The sequence below is a fragment of the Leptodactylus fuscus genome, chromosome 2 (genome assembly GCF_031893055.1).
Source record: "Leptodactylus fuscus isolate aLepFus1 chromosome 2, aLepFus1.hap2, whole genome shotgun sequence".
Taxonomy (NCBI): domain Eukaryota; kingdom Metazoa; phylum Chordata; class Amphibia; order Anura; family Leptodactylidae; genus Leptodactylus; species Leptodactylus fuscus.
In genome coordinates, this window is record NC_134266.1 from 115,962,809 (window position 1) to 115,989,299 (window position 26,491).

The 26,491-nt window shown below is 41.6% G+C and overlaps 1 protein-coding gene across 2 annotated transcripts in view; it reads right to left on the reverse strand.

Moving 5' to 3' along the window:
- The window catches only part of HIVEP3 (HIVEP zinc finger 3), a 111,081-nt gene that overhangs the window by 19,666 nt on the left and 64,924 nt on the right, over positions 1–26,491 (reverse strand). For both annotated transcript variants that reach the window (XM_075264462.1, XM_075264463.1), the window contains 2 exons: positions 9,562–14,718; positions 6,670–6,803 (listed from right to left, as the gene is read on the reverse strand). In XM_075264462.1, the coding sequence (XP_075120563.1) occupies positions 6,670–6,803; positions 9,562–14,334 (4,907 nt within the window). In that variant the 5' untranslated portion in view covers positions 14,335–14,718. The remainder of the gene's footprint in view (positions 1–6,669; positions 6,804–9,561; positions 14,719–26,491) is intronic.

The following is a 26,491-nucleotide window of genomic DNA, read 5'->3' on the forward strand; positions in this document are numbered from 1 at the left end:
TTAAATGCTGTAGATCAGGGTTATTCTAGATTTCGAGCGCTGCAGAAGATCTACCTGGTGCTTTAAGCTCTTCCCTGCCATGTCATTAATGTACAACATATTGTGTGGTAATAGGGTAAAGTGGTTGCCCCTGAATAGAATAGTACAGTGGTTCCTTAAGTTACTACATGAACTGGTTAGGGTACAATCATTGTAACTTGAGATTATATCTCTACGAAAAACTAGCAATCGCTTCTAAATGTCCAAAAAAATGTTGCTAAAAATAAGAAAAAAATTAAGATTAAATAAGAATCATCAGTTATCTAATACATATGAAAGTCAGAAAGAGCTGCTGAAATCTGGAAATCAATTACTATGATTGTGATGCACCCAAAAAACATGTGTCTGGAACAGGGCCGGAGCCTCCTCGGCACTATGTGGAGGTTGCCGGCCCTCTCCTGTCTGCGCTGCCGAGTTCCCCATTTACGGGTCTTGGGAGGCAGGCCGAAACCTCTGCAGCGTTATTTGGGGTTGCCAGTCTCCTCCTGAACTGGACGGGGGACTTCCAGTTTGCAGCCTAGCGGTGGGCCACAGCCTATTTAAGGAGGGATCTGGCTCCGGACTGCCGCTGGCTGTTCAGTTGTAGCCAGAGTTCTGGTAGTAAGCGTTTCTCCTGTTATCTGATTGCCTGTGTTTCTGACCTCTTGCCTTAACCTCTGACCCTTCCTTTGCCTTCTAATTTGTGTACTGTGCCTGCTGACCTCTAGATCTCTGCTTCCTCATCATTGTTTTGTACTGCTCTACAGCTCCTGCTACAGACTCGGCCTGCCTGACGTTCCCTTTGGATTGCCCAGAACTGTGGCAAAGTCCATCCCCACCATCTGGGGCTCTGGTGAACACCACTGTGGGGTTGGCCTTGGTGCGGCCTGGGGGGTGTTGGACACACAGCGCCATATTTACCATTCTGATCAGTGTATCTAGTACTGATTCTACTGATTCTCACTTTGGCTCAGGATAACAGATGCAGATCTAACAACATGGAAAATCATCAGATATCGTAAATCATTACGGATAAAAGTCAGAAAGCGTTGTTGAAAAAACGTAAATGATTTTCTATAAACATGACAGGAGCATTTTCAGGGTATAATATTGTATCCTGAGGCCATTGTAATTTAAGGGACCACTGTTTTGTAAGCCTTATGTAAGAGGCGCTTTATTCAAGCTGTATTTTCGATTAATGAATTAGACAACATGAAATAGTTATGAACATGCATAATAGACAGGCCACTGAGAATAACAGAGAAATCCAGGAAAGAGTAGAGACAATATAGAGCAGATGTAGCAGACATACATAGTATATGGTAAGGTGGACAATACGAGAGCTATAGAGAATGGACAGTAGAAGTAAGGACAAGGGTATCTGAAAAACAAAGGAGAATGGAAAAAGCAAAGAGGTATAAAGAGATGCAAAGACAGGTAAGTATGTATAGGATGAGAGAAATGCCCAAAATACTGCAATGAAAAATGGAATCCAAAGCATAAAACAGGCCATAACAGACAGACAGACTAAACCTACTTTCCCACACACTTTTCAATAGTGGAATGGGCAGGTTAACAGGGGAAAATCTCGCAAATGAGCGCAAACAAATGGAAATCTCTCTGTGCCTTTTATACTCCAGAATCCTTGCGGGCAGGATTGGATAAACTCTCCCTGGAGTATTATGCCTCCAGCCTTCTTACTACCAGCTGTACCACAAAATATTACCATACATACTATGTCCCAAACTACAAGGCACACTCAACTATAGACAACAGAAAAGAGGGAAAAAGACTAATTTTAGATTTTGATGACGATTTAGAATAGCAAATGGGTTAACACCATCATCTTTGGTAGTCTCAGTAATAAAGGGGTTAATTTTTGCCCCCTGGGGGGGGGGGGTGTCTTCTTTCTTGGAGTTCTATGGTAAAGGAGGAGTTAAAGAGAACCTATTGGTTTTAAAAAAATTGCATTCACCACGAAATAAAAGGTGGTTTTTTTTTTTCTCTTTTTTTTTAATGTAGATTGTGAGCGCCACATAGAGCTCACAATGTACATTTTTCCCTATCAGTATGTCTTTTTGGAGTACGGGATGGAAATCCATGCAAACATAGGGAGAACATACAAACTTCTTGCAGACGGTTTTATGCCCTTGGCAGGATTTGAACACCAGGACTCCAGCGCTGCAAGGCTGCAGTGCTAACCACTGAGCCACCGTGTGGCCCCTTACCACAAAATAAAAGTTGTGGAGAATCTTCTCTTAGGACTTGCCAATCATCTCTTATTCCTCTTGCAAATGTCTGAATACATTAACAGATGAGAATGGAGAATGTACCTACACATTGACTGTCTAATCACAGCTGGTACTGCAAGACTATGTAGGATATGATATGACTGACAAGGGGACTGGAAACACCCAGTTGTCAATTTATTAATTTTAACAGGAACAGCACATTGCAAGGGCTAAGAAAGACTGGTTATTTTATGTGGAATAGTAATATAGCTTCTGTTCTGCATGCCTCCCTAGTGATATGAGATAACGGAATAGTTAATATCGCCACACTAGTAATCCAAGGCTTTAAAGAAGCTTAAGGGTTCATTCACACGGGGCAAGAGGGGGCGGATTCTGATGCCGAATCCACCTCAGAATCCGTCCCCTCACAATAGAGATCTATGTAGACCACTAGCTTCCTTTTTTCCGTGAGTGGTATGTTCTCACTCACGGAAAAAAGAAGCAAGCTGCCCTTTCTTCAGGCGGACTCTGCGGCTGATTCAGCTCCGATGTCTGCCTCGCGACAGAACCCTCCGGACTAGACCTATTCATTTGGGCCTACTCCGGAGCAGGAAGCTGCTACTGTCTGTCGGAAGCTGCGACAGTCGTGGCAGGCGCATTTTGGTCCTATTCTGACGCGGCTTCCCGCGTCACAATTAGGACCAAAATATGCCATACTGTGCCCCGTGTGAACTAGCCCTAATACTTGGTGCCCAGTGGTTTATTTACAAAAAACATGGATTCTAATGAAAAAGTGGGGTTAGTTCTGTAAGAAAAGGTAGGTAGTTACATGTATAATGTATAGGTATGAAACACCACAACAGTGCAGTTGGGATCGGTGTTGTGAGTTACGCTGGTCACACACTTTAGACATCTGTCAGCCCGAACTCTCACTTGGCTGACAGATATCCTTCTGACCCCCCCATACACATGCACAGTCAGCATATGTATGTGTTTCCAAAGGGGAGAGGGGAGTAAGCCTCTGTCAGACACCACTTGTGGAGGCTTATCATCCCCCAAAATTCAAGGGATCAGCAAACCAAGAAAGATACAGGACACCCCTATGTCCATTAAATGGTTGACTGGTATCACTAAAATTAGTGGGTTCCAATGCGTACAGCCATTATTACATGGCACACGGGTCTATACTATTTGTATACATGAACATATACAGAGCTTATTTTTTCACTGAGCTTTGCTTCTAAAGAAAAATATTGAGGTACATAGAAGTGGACGAAGAAACCAGACAGATCACAATACTTGCACCTTGGGCGCAAGAGGATTTTAACTACATTGACACCTTTTCAAAAACAATTCAGATGTAAAGGCACCATAGGTGATCAATGACTGGCCTGTTAATGTACTATTAAGAAAAGCGATAGGGGTACTTCAAAGGCCCTCATAAGATGGTAACATGTAGACATCTTACTGCACTTCCTCATGTGACACTAAGCTCCCTTGCTGGGAATTCCCTGTCCTACTGCTGGCAAAGAAGCTGTCACTAATACCAGCTGCCAGCATGCATGCTCTAGACAGAAAGGAGAGGGTGGAAGGAGGGGTATGCAGAGTTTAACACTTTCACGACTAGGAACCAAGTGCAAGATGCAATTTACCTTCATGCAATAGAACCTTCCACAAACACAATGGGTTAAATATTAACCTGTGTTGTAGATTACACCCAAGTAAACCTTAATTTGTGTTACTTATCTCAATGCCCCTATGAGTCGAAGTTGTTCTGAAAAAAGACAATCTGGAAAGTCAGAGAATGTACCAGGAATGCAGAATACTGAGAAAAGAAAGCTTATGGATGTTTAGAGAAGAAGGTGTTGACAGGCAAAGGTAAATTGGGGATAGGAAAGTAAGGGTACCTGGGAAGTAGGGTAGTAGAATGGCAGATCTAGGAAAGGTCAGGAAGACAGCAGGTGACATCTGGGGGATGTGGTCAGGGAAATCATGGATGAGCCCTGGGGAAAAGGTCAGAAAATTGGAAATCAGTTCTGGGGAAGATCTTGAACAAAGTGAAAATTGGTAGTGACACCGTCATCATCACCGACACAATTGGACAGTTTTCAGATATCATTTTACCAAACGGGTGTACAAATATTAAGCACAAAGGGGTGTATTTGTGAGGTTTGAAAGCATAACATCAAAGGATGGACAAGTGAATTGGGGCAACTGCATTTAGAATAATGAAGAACATTCACATAAAACCACAGATTGTGCCCCATCACAATGTCTGGCCCCATACGGAAATCTAGAAATGCAAGAACAGGAGCATGTGCTCATGCTGTCAGCCTTGTTAATATGAAACAATCACCTTGAGGACACAGAACAGACTCTCGGGTGGGTGAGTGGATGTGGGGGAGGGTTGGCGGTGAGATCATCGCAAAGAGATCCAGTCTGAGTTAATATTTGTCTGCGGTCGTATGATGTAAGATTTGAGAATGCAGCTTCCTCTACCTCTCACAGGAACAGAAAGAGGAGGGAGTAGAAGAGGAAAGAAAAAAGGAAACAAGAGCATGGTAGAGGTAGGAGGGAGAGAGACAGAAAGAATGGGAGAGGTGGGGGACTTACAAGAATAGATAGTTTATAAAAATGTTTCAGGTAGGTGGTAAAAAGGGCAGAAAATGCAGAAGAACATGAAGAGGCTTCACTATTAGAATATCCAGTCTCGGGCATTAGAATACAAGCTCTTCACATAAGAATATATACAAAAACAAAAGAGAAGCTTGGCAGATTATGGCAAAGAACCGCGTTCACAAGAACATTAGTAGGAATACGTTTCGGAACAAACCTATTACCCAGCAGCCTATTCCCCCCTTCAGTGATTTTTTCCTTCCAATAGCCCTAGCCACTTTATTCTTATCCATGTAGCAGTATTACAGCTTGCTATTCCTGTGGACAGAGCTTTAGTTTTAAATTCATCTTGGGGTTCTTTTATAAAGATGTTTTGAGGGGTCATTTATGAGTTTCTTTCTCATTACAGTTTGCACTGTATAGTATAATTGACATGTCAATTTTGTTTAGCGTCTTCAATAAAAGCACCTAAAAAATATCAATATCAGATCCTGTGAGTCATGATTTATTTTTCTATTACTGAGCAGGATGACTTAATGTTTTTATTGGTACCATTTCTGGGTACATATAAATCTATTACATTATTGGGTGGCGGGATCAACAGAGAAAGCTATTCTGGAAGGGTTTTTTTTGTTTGTGTTTTCTACAGCATTCACCCTTACAGGTAAAATAACGTGATGAATTTATACTACAGATTATGACGGAGGAAGCATTACTAATTTTGTGGACTTTCTTTTTTGACATTAAAAGTTTTTTCCGTTAAAGCCCCTCGAAGCGAGCCAACAGCCATAAAACACTGCGGAAAAGACCATGATGCCTTTCCGCTGCAGTCTTCTCTGTAGCGTTCCCTCTATTATACCTTTATGGAAAATGCTGGCGTTTCCGTAAATATAATTTCCATGCTGTGATTTTAAAATCGTAGGTATAATTCACATGCTGCATTTTTGCTGTATGTGGATAGGATTAGCCAGAATCCCATTCGTTTTGCAGGTAATGTAAAACACAGTGTTTTCACATATGGGGCCCGGACCTTATTGTGTTTTTACTGTCTTAATATTTTAGAGTTTTATTAACTTTTATATTATTTTACTTGGGACTTTAGCTTTTATGAGGCTGAGCAATGATGAGGGTCTCAAACTACCTTAGATTCCCTGCAGGCTCTATAGCCATGCTGTAATAGTCACAGCTCTGCCCCAGTAGTGCTGAATTAAAAAACAGCCCAAGAACAGTCTGGAAAAAAAAGCACCTTTAAAAGCATTGATTTCACAACTGTCCAGTCACTTCCAACCAAAGGTGCTTCAGGAGTAACCCTTGATTCACGTCTGTGTTTGGTAATCCATTCGGGGATTCCGCATGGGGACCCCCTGAACAGACTACAGAACGCATTTGCAAGCAGAGTGCAGTGAAAGCACACGGAACCCATAGACTATAATGGGGTCCGTGGGCTTGCCACGCGCTGCCCGCACAAATCATGTGGACAGGAAAGTAGATTGTGAAGTACTTTCCTTTCCGCTTCTTCCCGTTTGGGAAGTCCGTATGGGGACCGACAGGATTACCGACGCAGATGTGAACGAGGCCTAAGTCTATAGGGTAACACAGCTATTTTGCTATTTGGGAAAGGGTAGAAGAACACCACCATTTCAATTATAAATCCTCAGAAAAGCTATGAGAGGACTCCACAGTATGATCATACTTCCCATCAAAAATTTTCATCACACCTTCATACATATTAGAGGACGAGTTTCAGGTCTAAGGTAAAGTTACTCCCATCAATTTCTAAAGTTTTCACTAAAACTGTACTCACCCTCCCTCAAAGATCCGTACACGTGAAGGCTCTCCTCGCTTAGAAGTTGGGCCAGGGTCTTCTGATTTCACTCTTTTTTCATCCTCTTTACTAGATCTAGATGTTTCCTTCTGCGCTTGAGTGGGAATATGAGCCTGGTTTTCATCCCATTGCAATAAGAAAAAATACAATGAGTTTTCTTTATTCGGAATAATTAAAATGTTGTAATAAATAGAAAGTGATAGGCTACGAAGTGTACATACAAAAAACCCACAGAATATCTGTAAAAGTAGTTCCTTCCAATTGTATGTATAGGGAATATAAGATAATGAGGGGAATTTATTCAGACTGGCACGTTGTATGCCAGTCTTAAAGGGAGTCTGACAGCTTTTCAGCTTATCATAGTTCCTTGTACATGGTTTCTAAATATGCCTCTTATTGTGGACCATTGCAGAAACTGCTCCGCAATTCAGCGTTATATTATTATGCAACTAAAGCTATAAAGGGCTTTTGGGGTGCTTACTCTGCAGTTTGGGCACACAGGTTGAAACCATGAGCTTCACCATCAATGGGCTTTGATGCAACAATTTAATGACCAAGAAACCTTAGGATGCTATTACTTGGGTTGTTTTAATTCACATTAATGCATGTGCTGCTTTTTTTCTTCACCAATGACAATGACTATGACGCATCAAAAATACAAGATACATCTGTGGTTTCAAAAACTGTATGTGATAACATGGGTAAAAACTCAGATAAGTAACAGCACCCCAACAATAGAAGTTTAGAGTAGATTTCGTAAATTTTTCTTTAGTGCTGAGCAAAATAGCCAAAGCAGAATTGCTAATAAAGAGAAGCACCCGATCTGGCAGACACATGGACTACATGTACCATTATTCACATGGTTTCCCTATAGGTGTAATGGAAGCAGAAAGTCCATAGAGGAAACATTCTGTGAAAAACACTTTTGGGAAAAGCGCTACAGGAAAAAACGTGATGCATTTCGGCCACACTTTTTCCTGCAGCCCGCTATGTGGGATTTTGGCCTTAAAGGGTTATTTCAGTTCCTTGGTATTGATAACATATCCTCCTAATAGGTCATCAGTAGAGATCAGTGGGGTCGACTTCTTATCGACTGTTTTAAGGACCCCCACTGATCTCTTACTGGTGACATTGAGGATTGTCTTCAATAGCAAGGAACAGGAAAATCAATTTAAAAGGGTTAGCCACCTTTTTAAAAAAAAAAAAATTGATAGTCTATCATTAAGATTGGCCCCTTCGGGTTGGCTGTTTTCCAGAGTACACAGCTTTCAGCATTGGCTACATGCAGGGCACTACGCTCCTTGCTCACTGTGTTCTTGGTAACGGTCTATGTAACACTGCTACAAGAACACCTATAACAGCACTTTAGTTAGGTCACCGTCTATAAGCTTATATGGGTTGGTTTTTTTTGGTATTTTAAGTTAAGTTGCAATATCACACACAACCTGTGGACAGGTGTGGTACTATTTTAATTTACCCCTTCAATTAATTATTTATTGGATGTATCTTTGGAAGAAAATACAGTAATAAAGAGCACTATGTGATAAAATATGAACAATGTCAAGAGGATGTATATGCATTATAGGCAATAGTGTGCACCGTATGTAAGTAGCAGCAGTAATAATATAGTAGACATAACAATAGAGAAGTTGAACAAGTTGAGTTATTTAGCAGTATTAGCAGTATTAGCAGTATTTTCTCCTTATTTTACATAGCGGGACCACCAACTATGTAAGATTCTGCAATCATAGCAGTAATCTTCCACCACCGTTCCCAGAAACAAGTGTGTATACGTTTCTCTAGTATTTTCCCACAAGTGCTGACCATAGAGATTTTCAATCCACAGAAAAGTAGTGACCAGTGACCTTAACACGAAGAATGATAAATACGTATGCCTTTACAAACATGTTCAATGCACTTGATACCACAAATCTGTGGTTGCTCATGTAATTCTGTGGTGTTATCTTTATCTTACCCCACAGAAAGCTATAGGATTGTTATCAGATAAGACTGTAATTGTTAAAATTAGACACCATAACTAGCACTGCTAAACCACATTGGCTAAAATACTCCCAATATATGGGATAGTTTGTCTGTGATGCTAAAAGACATTGTATTCATGTGACAGCACGGCAAAGGCCTGGCTCACATCTGCGTTTGATATTCCGTTCGGGGTGTCTGCTTGGGGATACCCCAGAACGGAATACCGAATGCATTAAAAAGTTAGCTATGAAACCACGACGACTCCATAGACTATAATGGGGCCAGTGTGTTTTATACATGAATCATGCGGAGAGACGATACTGCAACATTTTTCATTCTCCGCATGATTCTTGCAGACACCGCGTGGAAAACACACAGCTCCCATTATAGTCTATGGGGTTCGAGAGGTTTCTTTGCTAACCTCTTTTTAATAAGTTCGGTATTCCATTAGGGGTTACCGAGCAAACTCCCCGAATGGAATATCGAACGCAGATGTGAACCAGGCCAAAGACATTAAGAACTAAACATATTAGTACATAACTGGCTACATTGTTTATTCCTAATTTCTTCTTATTTTACCTAGACGTAAAGCTCAAATTTGTGCATCTATGTTACTGCTGACCATGTGCAAATAAATCTTATAAAGCACTTGTCATTTCCAGTACTAAATCTCAAGCAATGGGAGTTTTGCAGCATAAATTGTCATCTAACAACAACTGCATGAACCGATCATGGGCCAGGAAGTTTGAAGAAAGTTGGTTATTGGTATACTAGTCATTGAAATACTAGCTATCGTAACTACGTAGTAATCCATACACAAAGAAAGAAACTAGAAAATGAATACAATTACATGGCAAAAAAGTTTAAAGCAAAATGGGCAACACTTACCTCTGTCATTTTAGGTTTCCGAGTTCGGGAGGGTGCCAAGTTTGACTCAGGCTGTGGAGCATTAGCAGTGGTATAAATTTCTGAACTAATTTTCTGCTTGGACCTCAATAGAGATAATGCCACCCTGGTTGAAACTCCAGGAAGATTTGGGTTATATAAGCTAATACACCAGCTAGAATATACAGAAGCCCTTCGGTCATTTTGCTGCATGTGATTTGGCTTGACATAGTTCAGGTAGCACCAACTGACATTAGTAGTTGTGTGTAGAGTTGGAAATGTTGGAACATTTTTAGCCTCTGCTTCCTCTTGGGAACCAGCTGCATGGCTTTGTGGAGTACCGGATGAAGTAGGAACAATCAAAGCTTTTTCATCTTTCTCTTCTTTAACTTTTATGGTATCATCTTTTTTTATTGTTTCTTCCTCTAACTGTGACGCACCCAAAGTAGATGGTGCTAACTGGATTTTATGCCTTTCTAGTACTGTTAAAGGTTCCAGAACAGCCGGAGGTGGTGGTGGTGTTAGCAACTCTGATCTGTTTTCTGGAGTGGAAACAAGAACAGTTATATTTGTTGATCTGCTTTGACTCAACATTGAGTGTGCCTTCAGCAAAGGCTTTTGATCCCTCTCTTCTGGATCATCTTCTTCTTTTACTCTTTTCTGCTGCTGGGTCTCCATTGTTAACTCTAAGCTGCCAGCAGGGGATAACATACGCTTACTGCCCCCAACAGTTGATGAACTACCATCAAATCCCAGAACGCTCTCAACAGAAGAAGACAGTGGAATGTAACTGCTTGGGTCAGTCTTTGGAAATGGCACACGTAAATAAGGTATTTCACTCATTACAGTTTCATGTTTTGGTAGGATACAAGTCAGGTCAATGCCATGATAACTCTTAGAACGCCCATCACCAATTTTATGTAAAGCAAGGGAGGATGGACTGCATGGTGGTGGTGTAACAAGCATTTGGGACAGTGTGGTGTACATAGCATTACCAAAAGATGGCATATGTGTCTGAATTCTAACTGGAACGACTAATGATACAACGGGTTCTGAATGTGAAAGGGTCACTTGTGCAGAAGGTTCTAAAGCCAATGGGCTGTGAGACTGAGGATGGATGCTCTCAGAAAAATAATCTTTGGACAAGGGAGGGGAGATCTCCGATTTTATCTGTGGATAATGGCAACCAACTTGTGCAGACACTGGAAGAGCAAATTGTGGTTGTATAGGCATAAAGAATGTATGGGGCAATGAAGAGGATGCTGAGTAAGGCAAGTGTAGAAATGGAGAGTGAGGTCTAACAGGAATGTCTAGGGCATGAGAGGATAAATGCTGGGGTATTTGAACATGTTCTGGATGCAAGAGAGCAGGCTGTAATGGAATTGGTGGAGTATGAAATATAGAATGAGTAATTGGTTGTAGAGAAAATGGAGCAGCCATATTGCACATAATTTGAGAAGGTAACAGTTCTGAACCACGCTGGGGCAAATGTAATAATGGCTGTATTGGAAATATTGATGACTGTTGTGACAAATAGCTCTTTTCTGTTTCATCGGTCAAAGAATGAATGGTGTTTTGCTTTGGTTGGGAAGACGAAGTTTGCTGCTCTTTAGGAGATATTCTAGAAGAGTGTTCATGAGAATCCGTGCCTAGTGCTTGGTTTGAAGTAGATGGTTTTTCCGATTCCTTCCACTCACGTGGCAAAAGCTCAGGTTCAATTTCAATATGTCTGGTTAAAGAAGTCTGTCGAAGAGAGAAGCACTTCCTTCGCTCCTGAGCTGTTGGCATTGATGTTGTTGTTGAAGATGATAAATTACCATAGTCAAAAGATTTGCTTCGATTCTCTGAAACCGGTGGCATGTGAGATATATTTGGTGTCTGTTCAGATGCAGATCTCCTCATTTCTCTCATATGGTGATGGTGGGAAGGGACAGTGAGCATATGATGTCCAAGTACCTTACTGGTGCCCTCTAATGACTGACCTAATACTTCGGATTTAGATCCTTCTTCTCTATCAAAAGAGACAGAATGACTAGAGGCATGAGAAAGACTGCTGTCCTGACTGGGACTACGGGTAAGAGACATTGATTCAAAGCTCGAGTCTCCAGAAGACTGTGCCATTTCTGCTAAGCGTAACCTCTTCTTTTTTGGTGGGAGCTTTTCAGCAGGGAGCTGTGCAAGCGTTTGACTCCTTTGTGGCCATTGGAACTCTTCTACTTTCTCTTGTTCTTTGGGGGGATCTTCAATGTCAGGCTCTGGCTTATCTGGTTCTTCAGTCACTAAGATTTCTGGTACCTGAATGTTGTGCTGACGAACTAACTTAGGCTGTAAAGGATGAGATGACTGAGTATGAGGTCTTACAGACATTTGTGCTGGAGTCAAATCATCCTCATCAAAACTACTCTTTTTTTCAATAGATTCAGATTTTTCAAACGAGCTAGTATGCTGGATGACAGAGATTTCCTTAGAGATTGTAGTCTTCTCTTTACTCTCCACTTCTGATAAGGATGTAGATTCACTTCGAACACCAAACTGCTTAGTGGCATCAGTGGACAAACTCAAGGATGTAGTGGAAGTGGCAAAGTGTGATTCTAATGCGGTGCCAGAAGTAGAATACTCAGACCAATCAGCCATTTGGGGCTCTTCGTCATCTCCGAGACTCTTCTCTTTCCGTCGTTTTCTCAAGGTAGATAATTCTAGACTTGGTCCTAACTTGTAACTAAACACCTGAGGCCACGTTTCCTGTTCTGAAAGTTCTTTTCTGTTTTCCACAGAACTTTGAGAGGTTACAGATGGAGGTTTTAAAACCTGTAGTTCCGAGCAGTAGTATTTCTTGTGAGTTTCATAGTTACCCCTTTTCTTGTATCGAGCACCACAAATATTACATTCATAAGTCAAACCCTTTACCCTTCCCCCTTTTTTTGTCTTTTTAGGGATTTCAATTTCTTTCCCTTCCATTTCTTCAGATATTTTCACAGAAGTGTCTTTTCCTGGTAAACTACCTTCTTCTAAAGAGTAATCCATTCCTAAAGGTAGCTCTATTGCTGGTTGTCTTTTTAGCAGGCGTGGGTGTGAAGAGAACATATGACTGTGGCTCAAAGCTTCTGAATCCACAATTCGATCATCAAATGAATAACTAGCTCTAAATAGATGTGGAGAACTTGCAGTGGAAGCTGAGGAAGGCATTGAGTGGCTTCGAAGAAGAGGCACTGTGTCTGTGGCACCGTGGGACTGCTGAAGGGAAGAGAATGAATGTTCAGCTTTTGTCTTTTCAGATAAGGACTTAGTATCTAATTGGGCAATGGAACCCTGTGATTTCACATCAAACTGGAAAGTTTCTCGATACAGAGTTCCTTTAGGAGACTCGATGCTGCTTCTCCTAGATAATGAGCTTCTCCTTGGTTTAACACTGTCAATCTCGCTAGTATCCACTACAGCCTCATTAATTGTAATGAGTTTGGTAATATGCTCAATTACCTGTGTCCTAGGTACAGACATTGATGCCATAGCTGTTTTTTCCTCTACAGCACCTACAAGAGGAGGACTGGCTAACATTGAGGTTCTTTGCCCTATCCTTCCACATTTACCCAGAATAATTTCAGCATACGACTTAGCATTGGTATTGGGAGGACTTATTTGCTGTTCTGCACTTTCTGAACGTGAAAAATAACCAGACTCAGTGCTTCCTTTACTTCCTGGGCTGAGAAAAGTTTGCTCCTCACTGGCTTTTTTTCTTTCACTTAACCTAAGTGCCAGCTTTTGCTTTATACTGTGAGTATCTTCTGATTTCTGCACAAGATCAGATGAAGGTTCAGTGAATGTTACACTTTCCTCGGAGGTATGGGATATGTGTTGTTTGGACAAGGAAAAGTGTTCAGGGGCTGTACCTTGGTGTCTAGACACAACTTTAGTATCACCTGTTGACAAGTGATGTTTTGGTTGTGGAGACAATTCCACTAGGTTTGACATTGTGCTTGTCTCATCCTCAGAGTCTGTGCTTTCACCTTCTGATGGGTCATCAACTTCTTCTCCTCCAAGCCTTTCCATCTCTAGGTTGGATGGATATGTCTCTACACTAATTTCTGATGCCAGTCCTGCTTTAATCCTGTGAGCATGAGACTTCCTATGCTTATACAGATTGCTTTTTGTCTTGAATGAAAACCCACAAGGGACACAGGGATATGGCCGCTCCCCAGTATGAGATCTGATATGCTTTTGTAGAACACTTGGCTTGGCACATGGTCGGCTGCAATACTGGCAAATATATTTGCCTGGCTTTTGGGGCTTCTTCTCCTTTTTAGGAGGTTCATCTGCTTGCTTTACAGAAACCTGAGATGGCCGTTGGACGTAAGCTTTCTGTGTAAGGTCTTCTGTGGGACGACCAAGCCTGACATGTGATGAAGACGAAGAAAAAGACCTGGACGGACCTGACTGTATTGGGTCTAAAACTTGCCAAACTTGGCCCTCATCACCATGCTCTGTATCCACACGGGGAGCCATAAATGCTGGTGAAGAAGGCTGTGATTTTGAAACGTGAAGTTGCTCAAGCAATGAAACTTTTGGTTTGCAAGGTCTTCCCACTCTTCTAGGTGGACCCTCTCTTGCTATCTTCAGAGAGCCTGGGAAGTGTGTGTGTGGTAAAAGTTCTTCCTGACCACTAACTGTAACGTTTTCTGCTGAAGATACTGTGGCTTGCGCTTCCTCTCCTTTGTTTGGCCTTTTCCTTACACCTTCCTCCGACTTCCTTGTGCTCTTCTGGCCTTTCTCTGGCTCCATCACCTACACCAGAGGCTCCAAGTGTAATTTTTGCAAAGTCCTGTGTTGTAGTATTTACTAACCATGATAAAATAAGAAAACAATCTTCATTGCACCTTTGAGGGAAAAGCTTTGTTAACAAAACATTGGCTTAAGGTATTTGGTCATAAAGTTCCTACTATCACAAAGCTTAGCCTTCAGAATCAACATTTGTTTTCCATGGCCAGTTATTTAAATAAAAGTACAATCTGTAGAAAGAGTACAAATAATGTTCCAGTAATCTCCATAGAAGTTTTGGCTCTTCTTATAGTCAGTCATGTCTTGCCGTCCACCAGGAAAGATTTGCTTGGTAAATTTCAAGGTTTTCTTGGGTCTTAAAGGGAACTTGATGGTTGTACTGCAGAACTGCATAAGGAAAAAAAACAGGAATGTTTGTAATATTTAATATTAGGAAATCAATTATACTTAAAGAAAACATTTAAATAAAATAGTTTTTCTGCTTTGTATCTTTTATCACAGCTTTAAACTATCAAATGATGAAATAAAGTGAATACTGTCCAGGCTAGGATACATAAGAAAAACAGAGAAAGGCCAGCCATGGTGCACTGTAGGGTACATTATGCAGAACACCAGCATACTTTTAAACAGTCCAATAGGTGAACCATTTCCTTAAGATATGCAGCTGGACATGACGTGCGCTATTTGCATATATTTCTAACAACAAATATTTCAAGGAAACTGAGCATCTACTATTAAAAGGTACTAAAGGTATACTGGTGCTCTCCAAAATGTCCCCTACAAAGCCTTGTGGCTGGATTTATATTGAGTTTCCTCCCTTTAAAATGGTATCATGTGAAGCGAGCAGAGCAGTAAGATATGGGAGGACAATGTAGGCTTATAAAATTATAAAACCAGTAAGGCTGGTCTTACATAGCTGTAATGCAAGTCCGCAAATGGTCCGCAATTGAGGGTTTTCAATTGCAGACCATATGCAGGACACATTATATTCAATGCGGCCTCTTACGCCACCGAATATTTTATCCGTGGTGCGGATGGGCCGCAACTGTGGTCCGCAATTTATACAACATGTCCGTAATGGCAGTGAATTGCGGCACTGTACGGACTCGCCCATAGAACTCTATGGGCAAGTGCAGCAGGACACGGATGTCTGCAGAGTCTATGTTGCCGATCAGCAACTAGTGTTGGCAACGGCAACTTGCGGACCGTACATTCAATGCGGTCATGTAAGACCAGCCTTACCGATAGAAAAAAAAAAAACATTAAGAGCTAATCAAGTGATTTAATCCATGAATACAGCATTGGGTGTAATAGGAAAAGACTGTATTAGATTGATGATAGAAGTAGAAATCTATATACCAGCATGTACACAATGGGCTACTGAAAATATGAAAGCTGAAACATTCTAAGGTCACTTCCATACACATTAGACCAGTGATTAACCTTGTTTGAGGTACCAAACCCACCAGTTTCATATGCACATTCACCGAACCCTTCTTTAGTGATAAATCAAATATGATTTTTTTCCAAATTCAAGACATAGGTATATGTTTTTTTTACTGGTACACAAAATGAACCGTGCATATAGCCTAGGGTTCGATTAAACCCTGGTTAAGAACCACTGCATTAGACTCAATGACACAGATATTAGATGACCATGGGCCATAGACACAATGCTTTGGAGCAGACTCCATGGACTTCTATGGGAGATTTTTCTAGCTATTCTCTGTGACCTGGGTAGAGGTCATTGCAAAGAGAGGAGTAGATAAACTGTAAATTCACCTATTGTGACTGGTGGATTATGTGTCTTACCTACATATACACAATAGCTGTGATCCTAGGTATTAGAGGGCTACATTGAAACCTCCTATGGAAAACAGGAATCGTCAGCACATTATTTGGCTTAGTGACTAGAGTCAAAACTGCAGGAATATTAGGATTTTTTTTTAAATACAGATAATATGATACCGGTAAATGTGAAAAAAATGTCTTTAAAAATATGTATAACTAAAAACTTGACTGAAAAAAGACACATTTAAGCGCTACAGCTTCTTCACAGTGCCTTTAACCAGTCGCGCCCAGGAATCTGCAACAAAGATCCATTTCATTTCTCATTTCTCTGCACCATATAATGTGAAAAATACCACTGTGCAGATGGAAAGCTGAAGGGAAGAAGCCAGTTTGTTATTGAGACTGGCAGGAGACCCAGAAGTTGGACCTGTACTGATCACAATAATATGATATATACCATAACGTTGTTAGAATGGAAAACGCACGCAGAGTATGGTTTCAAACAATAAAACTCCCCTGTAAACCTGACTACTCGATTCAGCCATTTCTGAATTATCTTTCTAAAGGTTATGGTTATCTATAGACTAAAGGTTATCTGTAGACTGTCATATAAATGTGCATTGATACGTATTGATATACAGTGATATCTGTTCATTATTCACAATAGTCCTTAGTGCGATCGTATTCGTCTACCAGAGTCAAAATATATGTAGTAAGGTAAATTCCCAATATATAAAACATAACTTTTATCCATTGCTTAAAAAGATTGATGTAAACACTTAAGATAAACTAATCATCACGGTATATATCTTTGCACACCGACAGTGATACGTGCATGCACATGGTTGTATTGCAATATTAAATATGTTTTATGTATGTGGAATCTAATTTACTTCAATTTAAAAAAAAATAATGCTATAATTACCCATATCTCTGGAGCGGTCATGTGACCACCCCAGGGATACTTTCTGATAATCTGATGACGTTCCCTTTCGCCTTTCTGAAATAGAACATCACCATTAGTTCCCACCCCAGCTCCTCCCCTCTTCCTCTCTGCTAGTAGTGGGCGAAATAGCTTAGCTAGGGAGACTGGGGGAAGGTGTGAGGGGCTAAGAATGGACGGGATCGCTTAGCTAGTAAGACAAGGGGAGGGGCTAGAAAAGGGCAGGATAGCTTAGCTAGGGAGACATGGGAAGGGACTAGTAGTGGGCAGAATACCTTAGCTAGAGAAATGGGGGTGGGTGGAATGGAGTGAGAGAGGAGGGGGGCTGAGTGAGAGGGACCTAGTGTAGTAAGGAATTCAATAACCACAGGAAATGTTACTAATTTTAAAAAAGCACAAACTTGCTTGTTTGATTTGCTTATCCTGAGGATATGTTCTGGTGGTCCCTAGAGCCTTCTTTGCTTCTGGTCACATCTCGTACATGCTAGTATCACTGCTGGGCTGCATCGGTCATGTGAACTTGTGTCAACACTCCAGAAAAATAAAGGCTGGCAGGGAGCCATGAGCCATGACTAAGGAGAGTATTCTCCGAAACGCGTAGGCTTCCTTTCCCTGCCTGTACACCATGGATTTTGTTTCCAATTTTTAATCTAAGATCTTGATGATCCAATAAAAGTTATGTTTTAAAAGAAAAATACAAGAAGCAGAGTGCTAGATATATTTTATTGCTGATTCCGTTGGTGCTCCCTGCCAGCCTTTATTTTTCTGGAGTGTTGACACACGTTCATATGACTGATGCAGCCCAGCAGTGATGCTAGCATGTATGAGATTTGGCTAATGTGACCAGAGGCAAAGACGGCTCTAGGGACCACCAGAACATATCCTCAGGATAAGCAATAGATTTCTTATTGGTAAACAACCAAGCCTTGGAGCCATATTGGTTTAAAGGAGTTTATCAATGAGGGGAAAGAAGAACAATGCTCTATCCAGGATATATTGTTGTCCATCATTTAATGGATCCATTCAGTTTTGATGTTCCTATACTGGGATAGAGAAAAGGAAATCCACCACACGTGAACGTGAGCGGATTTGTTTTTTTTATGAATCACATTTATGCAGACCCATTCATCTGAATAGACCCGCTCATCCGATCCATGAAAAAGGGATGTACTATTTTGTTATGGACAATCACAGCCAAACAATTCGATCATGTGAATACAGTGCATAAAGAGGGCATGATGGGATAGAGTAGCTCATGCACAGAACACTGGCAGTTTGGGAGGGGGGGGGTTAGTGAGAAACTAGTAGAAAACAAATCGCTTTTACATATTACTGCAGCAAGAGACTGAAACAAGGAAATATCTATATCCATGTCCATATTATATATCTATATCCATGATAATCAGGAAATCACAGGCTAGGGCAAGTCAATATTGCAGCCAATGATAGTTTGAGCGGTCATATCTTACTTATCAAGAGGGACCCAGAATTAGAGGCCAACGAGGAACCCAGGAAACATAGGGGTATATACGAGGTAAAAAAAAAAAAAAAGAAAAAATGCCAGACAACTCCCTTATGCTGGGAACTCATGGGGAGGTAAGTCGCTGAAAACTCAGTGGCAGTCAACCTGCTGCTGCTATCTAGAGTAGACACATAGTGGATTACATGTAAGGAAAAACTCTTCCCCTTCTGCAGCCGCAAGTGACTCACATTGCAGGTTTTAAACACCATGCCTGCAGTGCAGTGACCCCAGTGTTAAAGTCAAAGAGAGAGTCATACACACACAAAAAAACTGTGGTACTGTATATGAGTTTTGTGACTTGCAGTACATCATAATCACAGGACACCTCCTTTTCAAGTTTATTTCATCAAATTTGCCACTATCAACTTGAAGTCCCCTTGCAAATGGCCGTGGTGTATTTCACGGATAGCACACTGACCCATTCTTTTGTATGGGCTCGTACACACAACAGTGATTTTCACGGTTCCATGTGCGGGCCATCAGTTCGAGCTGCATCAAATATGACAGGTCCTATTCCTGTCCAATTTTATGGCCTGTGCTTCTGTGGCTCCTATTCATTTAAAGAGGACCTTTCATAGTTTGGGGCAAAGGCAGTTCTATATACTGCTGGAAAGCCGACAGTGTGCTTAATTCAGCGCACTGTCGGCTTTCACGATCTGTGTCCCAGGTGAAGAGCTAGCAGTCCCGGTACACAATCAGTCAGAAGGGCGTTTCTGACAGTCTGTCAGGTACGTCCTTCTGACTGTGAAGAGCTACGGTACCAGGACCGCTAGCTCTTCACCCGGGGCACAGATCGTGAAAGCCGACAGTGCGCTGAATTCAGCGCACTGTCGGCTTTCCAGCAGTATATAGAACTGTTTGTGCCCAAATCCATGAAAGGTCCTCTTTAACGAAAGGAGCCATGGAAAAACGGCCGGCACACAAGGACATTCCCATGTCCCCCTTGTGCAACCCATGCTTTTAATTCACGGCAGGCTGGTTGCAGCACGGTCATCTGCAACCAGCCTAAGTGTTGTTAAAGGAGAAATCCACCCAACAGGAAGGACCGATCACAATTTTCACATTTAACATTCAAGTTCCAACCAAGTAAAGCAGATTACTACTGTACCCTAGAGCACAAGAACTGTATTCTTTAGATGGATGAATTACATTTTCACCATCTGGTAATCCAATGAATGAAACTGGGTGAAAGATGCCGCTTGCCCAAATATACAATGCCAGCTGTAAAGTTTAATGGAGGAAGAAAAACATCATGCCTTTTCTCATGATTTAGGGCCCTTTCACACTAACTACTTTTCTGTCCATGTTCTATCTATGAAAAAAAAAAAAGGCTCATGGACCCATTAAAGTGAATCGAGCCATTCAAACATTCATTGTTTTTTACGGACAGAGAGAAAAAAATCTATTTTGTCTCCTTGTCTCAGCCATTCAAGTCTAGGAGCCTGAAAATAAAAAGATAATCCACGTGCTGTCCACTTTCACAGAAAAGGTGATGCTGAAAAATAAAGAAGACAGCATTTTTTTATATTGCAGACACAAAAAACGGATGATACATGGATGGCACACAGCACGCAGATCAGACTCAAACGTCACATGGAAATACACTTGGATGTATAAATGTCTGTTGTTTTATAGTCCTCAGAACAGATAGTTAGCATGAAAGCAGCCTCAGGCTTCCCATCTGGGCAAGGATTTCCGTTTGGAAACCTGAGCCAAATAAAAAAAAAAAAACGGTGACTTTAGGAAACCCGTGGACCCTATAGACCAGACCTGGGCAATGTACGGCCCGCGGGCCACATCCGGCCCTCTAACTACTTCTATCTGGCCCGCATCGCTTGTGGCAGTTCGTTCAAGGACCTGTGATGATGTCATCACAGCCTATCACCAGGATAGGCTATGACTCGTTAGTGGTCGGAGCCACACAGGACTGTGCTTTCTGCAAGCTGCTGGCAATGGGAGATGCTGGATGATAAAGGGTGAAGAGACAGCATGTGTGAGCAAGAGGGGGAACTAGGGGCAGATGTAGGGGGGGCAGTTAAACTGAATGCACATGGAGGGGGGACATTAAACTAGGGGGCAAATGGAGGGTGATATTAAACTGGGGCAGCTGGAGGAGGATTTTAAACCATGGGGGGTAGCTGGAGTGGGACATGGCTGCCTCTAGTTGCCCCTAGTTTAATCTCCCCCTCCAACTATCCCCACTGTTTAAAGTCCCCCTCCAGCTGCCCCAGTTTAATGTCCCCTCTAGTTTCTGCTAGTTTATACTGGGGCACCAGGAGAGGGACTTAATACTGTGGGACATTTGGAGGGGAACATTATAATGTGGGGACATATAATGTACAGGTGACTTTAAGAGGATTATACTTTGTGGGGGCACATGGAAAGATGATTGAGAATGGGCAGAGTCAGCATAGAAGTGGGTGGAGCTAAATTTGCCATGGCGCGCATGGCCCTCTAGAACCGTTATAATCTCTCATGTGGCCCCATGGGAAAATTAATTGCCCACCCCTGCTATAGACTATAATGGGGTCCACGGGTTTTAGGAAAAATCTTAATGTTACATGATTGAATGACTTTCTTGAGAATTGTGAGTTTTCCAGATTTTTGTCATAAGTTTGAAAACCTTTTTAGTATCAAAGCATGACAAATATGTGCATTCTTTTTCTATAAACTGAACAGCGCTGTCAGAACATAGTAGGTTTTATATTACGTCTTTGAACGGAAGGAGTAGTCTGTGACCACTTCTACTGGAAAAGGTGGAACACTATCCAATTGTGTTAATTCACTGTCTAAGAAAACCTCCACTTGTATTCGAAATCTAGAAGAAAATCTGTGAATACGTTGTATTGTGTCAATAGCCAGTAACAAAACCAAACCAAAACAGTACTGGAAATGAACAAGTCAATTGGAAATAGGTGAGTGCCATGATCGGGTATAAAAGGAACATCCCCGAAAGGCTTAGTCCTTCACAAGCAAGGACGAGGCGAGGTTCACCACTTTGAGAACAACTGCATGAGCAAATAGTCCAACAGTTTAAGAACAACGTTTCACAAAGTACAACTGCAAGGAATTTAGGAATTTCAGTGGCAAGGTGGAAAACCAACATTGAATACCCATGACCTTCTATCTCTCAGAAGACACTGCATTAAAGACCAACATCATTCTGTAACAGATATTACCACAAGGGCTCAGGAACACTTCAGAAAACTATTGTCAGTGAACACAGTTTGTCGCTACATCTACAAGTGCAAGTTAAAACTCTACTGTGCAGAATGAAAGCTATATAATCAACAATATCCAGAAACGTCGCCAGCTTCTCTAGGCCCGAGCTCATCTGAGTTGGACTGACGCAAAGTGGAAAAATGTCTTGTGGTCTGGCCAGTCTACATTTCAAATTGTTTTGGAAATCATGGACGTCGTGTCCTCCGGGCCAAAGAGGAAAAGGACTGCTGTCATCCAAGCCACGGCTTTTTCAGGGACGTCCCTGCTTATGTCAGCAAGACAATGCATGTGTTACAACAGTGTGGCTTTGTAGTAAAAGTGTGCGGGTACTAGACCGGCCAGCCTGCAGTCCAGACCGGTCTCCCATTGAAAATGTGGGGCACATTATGAAGTGCAAAATACGACAAAGGAGACCCTGGACTGTGAGCAACTGAAGTTGTACATCAAGCAAGAATGGGAAAGAATTCCACCTACAAAGCTCCAATAACTAGCGTCTTCAGTTCCCAGTGTTGTTACAAGGAAAGGTGATGTAACACGGTGGTAAAGAGGCCCCTGGCCCAGCTGTTATGGAATGTGTTACAGGCATCAAATTAAAAAATGAGTGAATATTTGCAAAAAAAAACTATAAAGTTTATCAATTTTAACATTAAATATCTTGTCTTTGCAGTGTACTCATTTGAACATAGGTTGAAAAGGATTTACAAATCATCATACTCTGTCTTTATATTTTACACAACGTCCCAACTTCATTGGAATTTGGGTTGGATCATCTTATATAGACATGCACAGGTCTTATATAACCCATGCTATCCATACGAACAGTCTATGGCTCTGCGTCAGAACAGTAACTGATCCGTGACTGATTCACGGCACAGACAAATGACATCAATTCTAGGAAACAAGAAGAAAACAAATTCTTGCACCAGTCCTTTTGAGTGCCATAGTTTCAGTTTTTGTCTTTGGAATTGATAACTTCGGCAAGTTTATCACATGGCACAAGACACCACATCCTGCCAGGAAGTTTCATGTGCAAATGTAAATTGTTTCAAAACCAGTTTAAGAAACAATTACACATAAAGCACCGGCAATATAAATGATATACAAATATTTCTATGGACTATAAATTATTTAAGTGCATATATGGAAAGGCATTATACTGACAGTCCCCATACCAATCCCTATTTCATGGGTAAGGTGGTCTACTTGCACCAACAATAAAAAGTCAACACAGCTGTTTAAAAGCAGGCACCTTTCACTTGAGTAGTGTGTATATAACATGGGAGGGGGGAGGCCGGAGCTTTCCCTATATCCTGACTCAAGCTACTGGTCCCAACGCAGCTGTAAATTGGTGAAATAACAAGCGCGCTTCTCATCCCAGGACAGAGCCCTACAGAGGGTCCCTCCCAAGAACACCTCCCTCTTTTTAAAGCACACAGGGTTGCTCTGTTCTCAAGAGCTCACAATCACATATTTCTACTCTAACTTACTACATATGGACTGTAATACAAGAAAAAAAAAAGCATGGCAAAATGGAACGAACAATATAAACATACACGTGTAACACAACTGGATCAGACACCCAGCATGGTTAATAAAATAGGTAAACCAGGCAGAAAAAGAGGTAAAAAATATCCTTGACTAGATATTACAAGACTGAGAAAAAGAGCTGAACACAGCGCATTAATATATATTAATCTATTATATATATTTATCATTATAGGCATAAATCCGTATTCAGCTATTCTGCACCTTACATTGATATAATGGACCATATATATTTTAAGTGATGAGGTCACAGAAAAAAAGGCGCCACAAATACTGTTAAAAGTCCTTCAAAATCAAAAACCCAAAATGCGCTTTAACGCTGAAAAAGTAGAATCGGATCAAAAGACTAAATGTGAGAACATGGGTAAAAGACGGACGTAAGAAAACAAAGGGAAATGATAAACAAAAGGTACAATGAAGAAGGCGAAGTGTAAGAAGCGAAGGACAGAGCCTGGTCACATGCTGCCGATAGAGTGACTAATCTATAGTAGTGTCACTGGACCACAAAAAAACTCTGTACTCCCCACTAGCCCCGTCTCCCTTATTCTGCAGCAGATGGGGGATCCTCAGCAGTCTCCCCTCCCCTCTACCGTCTTAACTCACACAGCGCCTTCATTTAAAGATGCTGTCTGCTGGGATCCTGCTGGGTTAACCCTTCTTAAAGCGGCAAATGACATTTCTAAGTGAAATGTAGAAGTAGCTCGTCTCACCTGCTCCCTGCCTGTGTCTGTTCTGCCTGCAGTGAATCTTCAGTGTCAAGAGGAAAGCATGAAAGAAAATAACACACGTTTATTTCAAAGCTCCTTATTTGGGCCGTGATGTCAGGGGGGAAATTGCTAATCTGAGGACCGCCCACAGCTCCCCCTCCATCTCTGCCACCTCTTCCTCTCATCATTTCTATGCCTCCAGCATCTTTTATTTTTATTTTTTTTTTCAACTCAGTTTATACAATGTAACCGATGCTCGCTGGACGGAGTCAGGACTGTGTGCAATAGGCTATAAAGGGTGCATGAGGTGTCAGACTGGAGAGAAAGAGAGCAGAAAGGAGGGGAGGGGGGAGACAAAGGTTGTCAGGAGATGAAATGTCACTCCTGGGTCATCATCACCTCCACTTATCCCGGCTACAAACTTACACTGCAATACTGTATATTAGCCCCAAGGTTACCAGCTAAGCAGTACAACAACTGTATTAGATGACATCTGCTGAAATATCTTATGTAAAATGTTCAACCAAAACAAACTGACACAGCAGAATGTCAGTGATGACGCCACTTAAGGATGGAAAGGAAGAAAAGGAAGTCAAGTATGCAAAGGGTAACAATTCAATGAAACCAACCAGCCCTAGAAGAAATATATTTAATTCTCTTTGTGTACACTGCATAAAGACACTGAAGAAAAAAGCATTAAGACACTGCAAGGAAGTGGCTGCCGAGGATAGAGCATGCACAACATGACATCTATAGATGTGTCCTTCCTTACCTTTTCTCTTGGTTCATGAGATCCCAAGTGTCACAAGAAAAAAAAAACACTTGCATTACTCTGCATTTTTTTTTCTCCAAAGTGTCTTGGAATATCTCAGGACATATGAGAAGGTAATACAGGACATATCTATGCTCAGCCAGAGAGTCCTTGATGGAGCAGTGGAGGTCAAACAAATCTTATATGTATATGTGACTCAGTGATAACTTACTTTCTCTGTTACAGTTTCCATGGAATAAGCAATATACAATTTTAGAAATATATTGTATCTACGCACAGGTCCAATCTAATGTCCATATTAATGGCCTGAACTATTGGTATATAAGGCTTGGTTCACACTGGAGGTCCTCTAGGGCAGAGCAGGGACTTTTCAGCTCCCTGCTGTGCAATAGGATTAAGCAGTATTGGCATGCACAACAAAGCACAGCACGCTGATACAGCAGTGGTGCATCCCGCATTGAAGCCACTGAATCCTGGAGGCCCCTTTGGAGACAGGGGCCCTGAGCAATTGCCCAGTTTGCCCCCCACCAGTGCATAGCAGGGTACTGGTTGGCTAGGTGAGAGGCAATTGATGTGGGTCCGGAAGGGTACTTTCTCTAATTGAAGAGACTGCTGTTTCAGCATAGTGAACTTATTAGCCACGCATACTCCTCTAGGAATTGCGGAAAAACGTATGCGAAAAAGGAGAACCATCAATCTTACTTTATGAGATTAATCATTGCATTTGGGTCCTGTATTCACAAGTTATTGTATTCCGTTGGAGGTATATATTCCATTGGAGACCCCAGTACATTGGCAATAAAAGCCAATTGAAAAAAAAACACAATTTTTTTTAGCGTATGCCTCCACATAAAATGTATACCAGCTTGGCATATGCCATAAGGGCTCTGTTTTGGGTTATGCCAGTTGAATGAACCTGATGCATACATTCAGCATAAGCGTAGTGAGTAGAGATGAGCGAGTACTGTTCGGATCAGCCGATCCGAACAGCACGCTCGCATAGAAATGAATGGACGTAGCCGGCACGCGGGGGGTTAAGCGGCCGGCCGGCGTCAAAGCGGAAGTACCAGGTGCTTCATTTCTATGGTGCGTGCTGTTCGGATCGGCTGATCCAAACAGTACTCGCTCATCTCTAGTAGTGAGCTTTGCTGGTTCACAGACTAAAATTAAGGCATTAGCTCAGCATGAACAGACCCCTACAAGTCACAGCTACCGTTTCTAGTCACAGGTTTTAATTGCACCATCAGGAGAAGTCGGATATCAATTCTTTCCATAGCAACTTGTAACTAAAACGATTTATTACAAAGATACAAATATGCAGTTAGACACCGAAAACATTGTGATTTAGTAAAGCGGCAATTTACACAATCCCACAGTAAGATGAGAACAACAAGAAAACAACTACTCCATACAAACATACCATGATCACAACACACACTTTGACTATTGAAATTTATATTAAATTTGACAATTGTCCGTCATCCAACATACAAATACAACCGCAAGCAGTGGTGTAATTAGGAATGGTGGTGCCTTGTGGCAAATGTTTGAAATGGGGCCCTCCCTCCTGACCAACGTCGAAGACCCTGACCTCCCCCCCACCCACATTCCTGTGTGCTCTATTATGCCCCATAGTGGCCCCTGCACACAGTATTATA